This window comes from Corticium candelabrum, chromosome 15 (assembly GCF_963422355.1).
Source record: "Corticium candelabrum chromosome 15, ooCorCand1.1, whole genome shotgun sequence".
NCBI classification, from domain to species: Eukaryota; Metazoa; Porifera; class Homoscleromorpha; order Homosclerophorida; family Plakinidae; genus Corticium; species Corticium candelabrum.
In genome coordinates, this window is record NC_085099.1 from 6,382,125 (window position 1) to 6,392,124 (window position 10,000).

Consider the following 10,000-nt stretch of genomic DNA (forward strand, 5'->3'; position numbering starts at 1 on the left):
ACATCGCATCTTTCGCGTGCAAAATAGTAGAAAACAAAGACCCCGTCTTGTCTTTGCAATATCGGAACGAGATAGAAGTACTATCGTCGTTTAGACACACCGAGATCGGTGGACTGTAGACTGGGGGAAGACACTGTCGACCAGACTTGCCGGCAGATGTCGACGCAATAGAGCAAACAGATCGGATCGGACAGGCACGAGACCAGAGACCATTGCTTTACGGAAGACCAAGAAAATGTGTGTATTTTTTAGAGAGTGCAGAGCCGAGGGGAGTTTCGAAACAAGGTGGCAGTGGCAGACACCAAATATCTCGGCACATCTCTAGATCTCGGGTCTACCTCTCGGACCCTACCAGACAGGCAAAGAAAAAAGAGCTAGATATTGGGTCGGCAAGAGCTGTTGGGTCGCAAACAGAGGACATCGGACGATGGGTTCCGAAAAAATATCTAGCCGTGTACATAGCCTACTTCTATTTCGAAGAGGGTCTCTCTTTCCGAAAGAGCAACTTGGAAATGTATTCTGGAAAAGCCATACCAGCAAAAACACAAGTAGTGGCTGACGATGGGACGCCAGTGGGACGTCCGATACCTATCCCTAGATTCTCTAGAGTAGCAACTATACACAAGCAGTGTCCGACAATAAGATGCCAGCGGATAGTAGACGTCCAATAACAATACCTAGGTCTCCTAGAGAAGAAAATACACGAGTGCATGGTGGCCGACGACGGAATGCCAGAGGCACGACCAAAACCAATCCCTAGTCAGCAAGAGATGCTAGACACCAGAGTGGATATATCGACTATAGGAAACTATGGCTATCAATCCCCACACAGACTAGTAGGACTAGACATGGACAATATCCAAAATATTTTGCAGAAGGTTGGATCGAATATGCGACGTATCGGTGGAAAATCTAGAAGGTGAGATTCAATCGCGTCTCTACAATCTAGACACGGAATAGATGCATTATCGTCGTATAGGCAGCAAATTCGGTGGATAGCACAATGCTGCAAGACTTTGTTGCACAAGATTGCCGGCGATGGTAGATACTGCGGGCCTGTAGCCACAGCTATTGGTAGATTGGATCGGATATGTAGGAGCAAGACTAGTGGTATTGCTCTACAGAAAAAGACGAAGAGCATGTGTCTATTCTTCGAACACGTAGAAGACCAAGGACGCATATCCGAAAGGCAATGCAAGTGTGAAAGCCCTTAGAAATAAAGATAAATACAGTTTTTGCATACTTTTCTATAGTATATACAGATAAAAAACCTGAGAAATTGTGAACCCCCCAACAGAAGATGACCCAAATGCTTAGTGACCCCTGCAAATATCTGAATTCGAACTTATGGCCCCCACAGCAAATTTGCCAGCCCCCCGGACACAATAATGACCGGCCCCTGTAACTTGTGCGTGCGTGCACCGACTGCAGCGCTGACAGAAAAATTTCCTTCATTCTGGACTCATCCGTGATGCTGTTGGCTTCGAATTACCATCACATTCGTTCCTCGTACTGCGGCCACTCGTGTGACTCCGCATCAAAGGCGTCTAGCCTGCCGAACGCTGCCGCAGGCATTGGCTGTTGATGTTCCACTCGCTGCGGCTTCGTCAATCCTCGTCGCCAATGCAGTGAACACAACTCAACTTATATATCGCATCCGGGAACACTGCTCTACCCTGGATTATGTTACAATGCATCCTGTCTCTCTAGTCTACAGATAATCTGAAAGAGCTACGAATTTAGCTATTAGCACTGCAGTTACGAAAGATGTAATTTAAGGTAACACTTTAAGTCTTCTTGGCCAGCTAAGAGGTGAGCGCTCTTTGTTGGCGACATCTACTGTACGTACCTTTCAGAGAGCTTCCCTTCTAGTCCTAAAAATGCTGCCATGCGGCTGCGTCTACACTACATTTATTAATCTTTGATCTTTGATTCAAAAAATGAAATTAATTAATTAATTAATTAATTAATTAATTAATTAATTCATAAAGTTATTAATATAAAAGATAATGTTAATATCAAGTAAGCCCGGGAAAATTGCTGGCTACGCCGCTGATCATAATCTCGGCCGCCTCCAGCGGTCACAAACGAATCATTGTGATCGCAGTACGTACTGCTAGGTTATGACATCGATGGAGCCATGATCGAGGCCACACGTCGAAAACATAGAATATCGTGCTCTAGCGTGCTCTACGTACGTTATACGGTTGGGGCCGGTGCCACCGACATCGGCGAGGCTACGGTCAAGACCTCCTACGACGGTCACATCGATGTCGTTCGCATGTGTTATCGATAGGGGGCCACGACTATAGTAGTGGCTATGAATACCGTCTTGTGCAGGTATTTATCTCAAACTTGAAAGAATTTTCAAGGTGTGCGGAAACATTTCTTGTCTCTATGTTACCTGAGGGTCATGGAGGTTCGTGACATGCTTTTGCTACATTTCCTGGCTTGTTTCCTCATTCCAGCTTAATTAAGCTAGAGAGTGCTTTAGAGATTCAATAGACCAAAGTCGCCTGAATGGTCTTACCATGATAGAACATCCTATAAAGGTGTCTTTCTGTGGGTTAGCGAGACCACGTTTGCGATCAGAATTCTTGTATCTGTCTACTAGCTGACGCACTCATAAAAGTGTAGCAGAAGTTAGCTGGCTACCTGGCAATCTTCAATTAACCAAATTATAAAAAATCCACAAAAACTATTGTTGCACTGATAGAAAAACTTGCAATTACTGTTATACAGCTTTCTCAATACATCTTTTTGCTGTATTCTCGAGATCAGCAAGCTTATATACTTAGTTATAATTTGAAACGGTATTAAAATATTGACGTTTGCAATAAACAATTGAAATGAAGAAACATTGTTTGATCGACCAGGTGCACTAGCAGGAAGAGTACAACGAAGTACTGCCAGTGTACCTTATTTAAAACGTTCTTATGCTCATCTATACCTCCAACTTCTAATTGTATTATACATCTGGCTGTTATACTACAAGGGTTCAGCACTATTACCCTATCCATGGTTCATTGACATATGTTTAAAATACTTCTGTATGTTGTATCATTCAAGTTACTATAGTATAAGAAGTCAGAAGAATGATTCTGTAGTCACCTACAAAATGATAACAAAATAGCAGACCACTGATTGATCAATCAGTACCAATGTCCCCAGTCACAAATCAACAGTAATTAGTATATTCTAACTGTCATCACGTGCAGGTATTCTGAAAGATAACTTTCACATCGTCAACTTCTTGTCTGAGACTTGTAATTACGCTTTCATGATCAGCTGCCAGTACCTGTTGAAGCTTCAGTTGAGCAGACAGAGACGCTAATACAGCTGTAAGATCCAGATTTTGTAGTCGCTGCTTTAAACCTTGAATTCTGGTTGTGAGAACATTAATTTGATCACTGTCCAGTTGGTCTAAGTTGATGATGTCTTCTAGAAGCTGCTTGACTTTGGCTTGTCCCTCGTCAATGCGTTGATCACATGCAGTCAGATCGCTAACTGCAGTATCAACATTGTCTGCAAACTTCTCTACTGTTGCCTTATCAGCTGCACAACTCTGCAAAGCTGATTCAGCAGATGCATTTAACATTGATGCCTTCCTGACTTCGTCTGCAGCTTCACTTCTTTGAGTGGAAGCTGTAATAATGATTTGATTGAAGTTACTTCTCACATCAGTTGCTGTTTGTTCAGCTGTTTCGGCTGTTGATTTTGCTTCTTCTGCCAATTTCTCAGCTGTTTGAGCATCAACAAGAGCTTGCTGGTTGTCAGAAAGAACCTGCCTTGCTTGTTTGCTGGCAGCCTCACTTACGATTCGTATGTCATCTACTTTCTCAAGTGCAGTGGCTGCCTGGGCTGATGTTTCTGTAATTCGTTCATTAAAATTCTGAAGAACATCAAGCATATCTTTAGCTGCATTCAATGTAGCAGTTCCAGAGCTGACTGCATTTGATGCCTTTCCATAAGCATTATTTGCATGCTGTTTCAAGCTTTCAGCATCTAAGCCAAGAGATGTGGCTTGATTAAAAGCCTTTGTTGTTTCAGAGCGCTTCTGTTCAACTTCAGTGACAGTTGATGAATAGATTGACTGAAGAGACTCTGTTTGAGCAGCAAGTGATTTGGTTGTGTTATCAGTATGGCTCAAGCGACGCCTCAAATCCATGAGAGTGTGGTTTGAAGGTGGCAAGCTTGCGTTAGCTAGCACTTGTGCAGCAGTCTGTTCTACTTGTAAAGCTTCAGTTTCTGCCAAAATAACTTGTGCCTTAGTATCTTCCACTTCCTCATTCAAGTTTGACAGACTAATTGCGACGTCAGTAATCCTCCGCTTATCATTCTGTTGATCCATCCATGCTTGTTCAGCTTTCAACTTTGCTTCTGATGCCACAGCACCTACTCGCGCAGCCGTGTTATTCACAATGTCTGAATTACTGTTATGGAGGTCAACTAGATCAGAAGCTTCTTGTGCTAAATCAGCTGATCTACTAGCCAATGCAGTTATATTTGAAAAGTCACCTGTTATAGATCGACTCTTTGGTTCAATATTTCTGCTCAATGTGACATGTGCGTCAGTGACATCAGCTTCCACATTAGACAATAATTCCTCAACTTGCTGAGACTGAGTACTAGCAGTAACTGCTATCCTCTGACCATCTCTTGACAATGAGGAAGCTGAGGATACTTCCATCTGCAATGCAACTATTCTATTCTCAGCAAGTCTAATGTCCACCCACAAGTTGTCCATCCTGGCAGTGCTGCTGGTCAAATCATTCTGCAGTTGACGCACCCTTCTCTCTGCATCTTCAAAACGGACTTGAAATGTCTCGTTGTGTCTGTTCTTTTCAAAGACTGTGAGCTGTGTTCGTATTGCCTTCACTCGCTGGCGAAGTTCTTCAACACCAGCTTGAACGTCACTGTAACACACTCCACAAGCTACAAGTGCAAAGAAATTATTTAATAAAAGACAACTAAGAAAAGACCTACACAACTTACGAAAGCAGTGAGTTCCATTGCCAGCAAAATTCTCAGCACACATGTCACAGCGGCGACCGCTAACACCCAAACGACAAGAACACTGACCACTCTCATCACACTGAAGTGATAAGGAGCCTTCACGATTGCATTCACATGCAGTACAACCTTTCTCCATAAAAGAAAAGTAACCAATAGAGCAACGGTCACATTTACTTCCTGTTATGCCTGGTTTGCATGAACACTGTCCACTAAACTGATCACATTGTAGTACCAGTGAACCTGTTGTGTTGCAGTTGCATGGCAAGCAGCCACCTAGGTTTCTAAAATTATAGTAATTATCTAAGCAACTATCACACAAATCTCCGTCAATATTCGGTCTACAGAAACACAGGCCACTGGTATGGTCACAGCCTCCAACAGGAACAATTCCACTTACGTTACACTGACACGCTGCAACACAAAATTACTACAATAAATAACATTTATTAACACACTTTACGCACATGCTTACACACACCACACACACACACCTGCCTGCCCACCCACCCACCCGTCCACCCACCTGCCCAACAAGAAATCCGACAAGAGAATGAACCTAAGAATCAATATCAAAAACCATGATGATCGCCCAGACATCGTAATCTATCTTTGACACAGCAGCTGGTTCCACAACTGACCTGGACATACAAGCATTGGTTCCATTCAACATTCTGCTAGAGAATCTGGTCTTGTGACAAAGAAAAGACAAGAAATGATCACAGAAGGAAGCAGCCCCAATACCATTCCTCTTGTACCATAACATTTCAGACTAATGGAAGAAGAAACGGTCACATTTTGTGCACTTCATCAAAAAGATCATGAAATGACATGTAGTCCGTGGGCCAATTGCGAAAAAGGCTTCAAACAAGACGTCTGTGCAACTTTGTCAAACCAATTTTTAGCATTTGGAGCTTGTCGTATGACACTAGATGTTTGAGAATGACCTATGTTTGGCGACACAAATCATGTCCAATCACCTAAAACAAGACCGTTTTGCAAATTAGCCGCGCAGCAATGAACTGCAACCGCGAGGCCTACCGCACATTATACAAGTTGAGGCAAAATCCTAATCTTGAGATGGTTTCTGCTAACTGTACGTTACTGTGAAGCTTCCGACACGTTAGCTCTTGCAATTAAGTAATAAACACGGCTGTAGAAAGTCTTTAGTTCCACGTTGTGACGTCAATGCAGGATGTGAGAAATTGTACTTTGACCATTGTACCTGAAATGTTGTTGTACTGTAATACGCTACAATTCACTGATGTGCTGCAAATATAGTAGTTTGCGTAGTACTAGTGAACTTTATTGAGGTTGTAACTATAGATACGTCTCTAAAGCTTGTACGTTTACAAAGACACTAGAATGCGACTCTTGCATTGATCATGACTGCCCATCTACGAGCTAGTCTTTTGGCCGATAACTTTGATGATCTCATCAGTCTTTGCTCTGGAGTAACTGCTCCCTGTGAGGTAGAATACGACCTAGCTCTTTAGTACGTACTGGGTTGCAGCAGGACCAAGGTGAGGCCTAGCTAACGATGATGTAGACTTTGGGTGTCACAGAGAAAGTAAAGTTGAAATGTTTACCCATGTTACACTAATTTGATTTACCAAGAGTGAAAGGCAATTGGTCCGACAGATTGTTTTCATGACTGCAAGGATGCGAAAAGGGTGGCATTTAATGAAAATTGTACCGGAGTCACATATTCTCCAGTATTAAAATGTACCATTTTAGACTTGGCTGTCTTTTGAATCACTCCACCAACAGTAGCCAGTGACAATGAGAGAGCACTACGTTTAGAGCAGAACACCTCATCAATCTTTAACTCAATTAATATTGACCTTGTTTGGCGTACAACATGTTATAGTTATCTCTAACTGACGGAACCGCTCTTCTACAGGATACCGTGTCTTCCAGAAATCGAATTGGCTACGTGATTGATCGCTATCTGCATTTGCCAATAGAAAATTTGGAGAGAAATTGTGATGCATCAATTGTCATGCAGCTACCAAAATACACACGTCTCCTTGATGGTAAGTGTGTTTGGGTGTCACCGCAGCAACTGCTCAAGGTTTACTACAAATCGATGGTCTAGATGTCACTGCCCAACTGATTCCAGAATTTCATGCAGCAAAGAAGAAGCTGACACCTACCCGAATATTTTTACACGCTAACCGTGCAGCAAACACAAGAGCATCTTACAAACACACACACACACACACACACACACACACACACACACACACACACACACACACACACACACACACACACACACACACACACACACACACACACACACACACACACATATATACATTGTCATCTGTTCACCAGATAGTGACGTTTTAGTGACAGGCTGCTTGGGCCAAATCAGATCCCAGCACAGATTATATGGCAGACAGAGTCAAGAAATCAAAGGCGCCGCATCAGCATGACAAATATTGCTTGGTCACTAGAAGATGCGTGTAAAGCACTTCCCGTGTTGCATGCCTTTACAGTGTACATGGATGCGATACTTACTATATTAATTGAAAGTTGTAGTGGTCAGTACTAGATAACACAGAGAAACAATAGATCTCTTTGCATGCATATATACACTTCATCTATTTGAGCTCCGTTAAATACATCTGATTTCTGCTCTAAGAAAGCTTGTCAACTACGCCTAAATGTTTTTGATAGCAAATTCAACTTCTCTTTTTCATTTTACCTATTGATTACTATGACAAAATTTTTAAATTAAGAAAACACTGTTTTAGTCACCTTTGGACACTTTGATGCTAATAAAAACATCATTTTCATAATCAACACAAAAAATTACATAAGATAGGCTAGAAAGAAAATGGTTCACCATGGGGTGCATGGATAAGTCACAATTCTGGACTTGGCCCACGAACTAATTAGCCAGCTCAATGCATCTGAATCAGAACATAATGGTCACGACGGCTCTCAGTCAAATTACAAAATGCAATGAACCACCATATCAAGAAAATTTAAATCCTTGTGCAACATGGACAAATGTCATAGTACATTCGTTATAACGACCACCTTGCACAGATAGCTTTGTCATTCTAATTCAATTTTGACTTGTAATTTTAGCCTAATGCACATTATGTTTTTAGTCATCTTGTGTTTATGTTGATTCTATCATTAGTCTTTTCTAAAATAAACGTAACCCGCCTGACTACCCATCTGCCCATGCCCGTCCCCCACACTCACACACACACACATGCACGGGCAAAGTGACACCTATACTACCAAATTCCAAAAGCAACAACACAAAAAAACCAGTACATGAACTGCACTTACGCCTGCAGCTCTGTGTTGTGGCATTTCCGTAGTATCCATCAGAGCATATTTCACAAGACCGCCCTGCTGTGTTGTTAAGACAGTTCATGCACTCACCAGTAGTCCTGTTACAGCTTGCCGGATCACTAGGGTCAATGTTCCCATTGCAAGTACAATCAGAGCATCCCTGACCTCCAATGGGATTTCCATAAAACCCAGCTGTACAAGTATCACAAAGCAATCCTCCGTGACCTCGTTGACAAGCAGTGCATTCGACTTGACCATCAGACCGCAACTCACATGTTGAGCTGAAGGACGTCGCTGGATCAGATCCAGGGCATCGACAGAGTTTACAATCATCCACAGATCCTTGAGTTGCATCACCATAATAACCAGAAATACAACTGTCACAATAATCACCCTTAGTGTTGTGTTGACAATGAAGACAAAATCCAGTTGTTGGGTTGCACTGTGTTGAATGCTCATTACAATCACACGCTGAAATAAACCCATTTGTAATTTAAAATCAAATGACTATAAAAAATTAGCGATCTTTGTGTAATTTATACCTAAACAACCAGCTGTAGTATTGAAAAAGAAGTCTTTACATACATCACACTTCAGCCCTTGTGCACCCTCTGAGCAATTGCATTGTCCTGTCAACTGATTGCAAGACACACCAAGTGACCCCAAACTGGAGCAAGCACATTCTATTTAAAAGTAACAATAAGAAATTTTATCGCTGAACGATGAACTGGTAACAAGTTTAGAAAACCTTGGCATCCAGATGATGTAAAATTGAAGTATCCAGGCAAGCAACGATCACACTGTCTGCCACCCACACCAGGTTTACAGTCACATTGACCACTGAACATATCACAGCCATGACCATATGACCCATCAGGGTCACATCCACACTCAATGCAACCAACGCCTGAAGATATGTTCCAGTAATTTGTAGCACAAATGTCGCATCTGCGACCCAATACAAAAGAACGACAATGGCACTGTCCTGTAGTGCGATTGCAAGGCATCCATGACAACGATCCATCAATGTCACAGTCACAAGCTTGTACATACAAACACCAGATTAAATGGATTTGCCAATGCAGCATCAGCAAAACAGATAAATAAACTGACCTGTGCAGTTCTTGGCAATTATAGCATCACCATAATAATTGTCTTCACAATGCTCACACTGGCTACCTGTTGAGTTTCTTTCACAATTGCTGCATATCCCGGTAGTTGTATTACAGTTGCCTGCTACATGGATGTCCACATTGCCGTTGCAGTCACATGGCTGACAGCCTGTTACGTTACCCATTTGACCTTTAGGATCACCATAAAATCCAAAAAGACATTCTTCACACTGCTGTCCTGTGTGCCCTACTGCACACGCTGTGCAGACTACATCTGAATCATCCAATCGACATGTGGTACTGAATTGACCATCAGGGGATGTGAGAGGGCATGGACATGGCTGGCAGTCATCTGGTGTGCCCGTTGTCGGGCGACCATAAAATCCTTGACTGCAGAATTCACAGTGATCACCTACTGTATTATCACGACAGTCATCACATACACCAGTCCCACTATTACAAGTCAATGAATGGTTGTTGCAGTTGCACACTATACAAACAAACGTCACAAGCAACACATAACTAGTCACAAAATACATACCAATGCAGTCATCACT

General features: G+C 42.3%; 1 protein-coding gene across 2 annotated transcripts in view; it reads right to left on the minus strand.

The window, feature by feature from the left end:
• Positions 1-3,032: 3,032 nt before the first annotated feature.
• The window catches only part of LOC134190500 (laminin subunit gamma-1-like), a 13,567-nt gene continuing 6,599 nt past the window's right edge, over positions 3,033-10,000 (minus strand). For both annotated transcript variants that reach the window (XM_062658954.1, XM_062658953.1), the window contains 7 exons: positions 9,985-10,000; positions 9,445-9,933; positions 9,080-9,373; positions 8,874-9,014; positions 8,326-8,802; positions 4,996-5,427; positions 3,033-4,935 (listed from right to left, as the gene is read on the minus strand). The exon at positions 9,985-10,000 is cut by the window's right edge and continues 119 nt beyond it. In XM_062658954.1, the coding sequence (XP_062514938.1) occupies positions 3,209-4,935; positions 4,996-5,427; positions 8,326-8,802; positions 8,874-9,014; positions 9,080-9,373; positions 9,445-9,933; positions 9,985-10,000 (3,576 nt within the window). In that variant the 3' untranslated portion in view covers positions 3,033-3,208. The remainder of the gene's footprint in view (positions 4,936-4,995; positions 5,428-8,325; positions 8,803-8,873; positions 9,015-9,079; positions 9,374-9,444; positions 9,934-9,984) is intronic.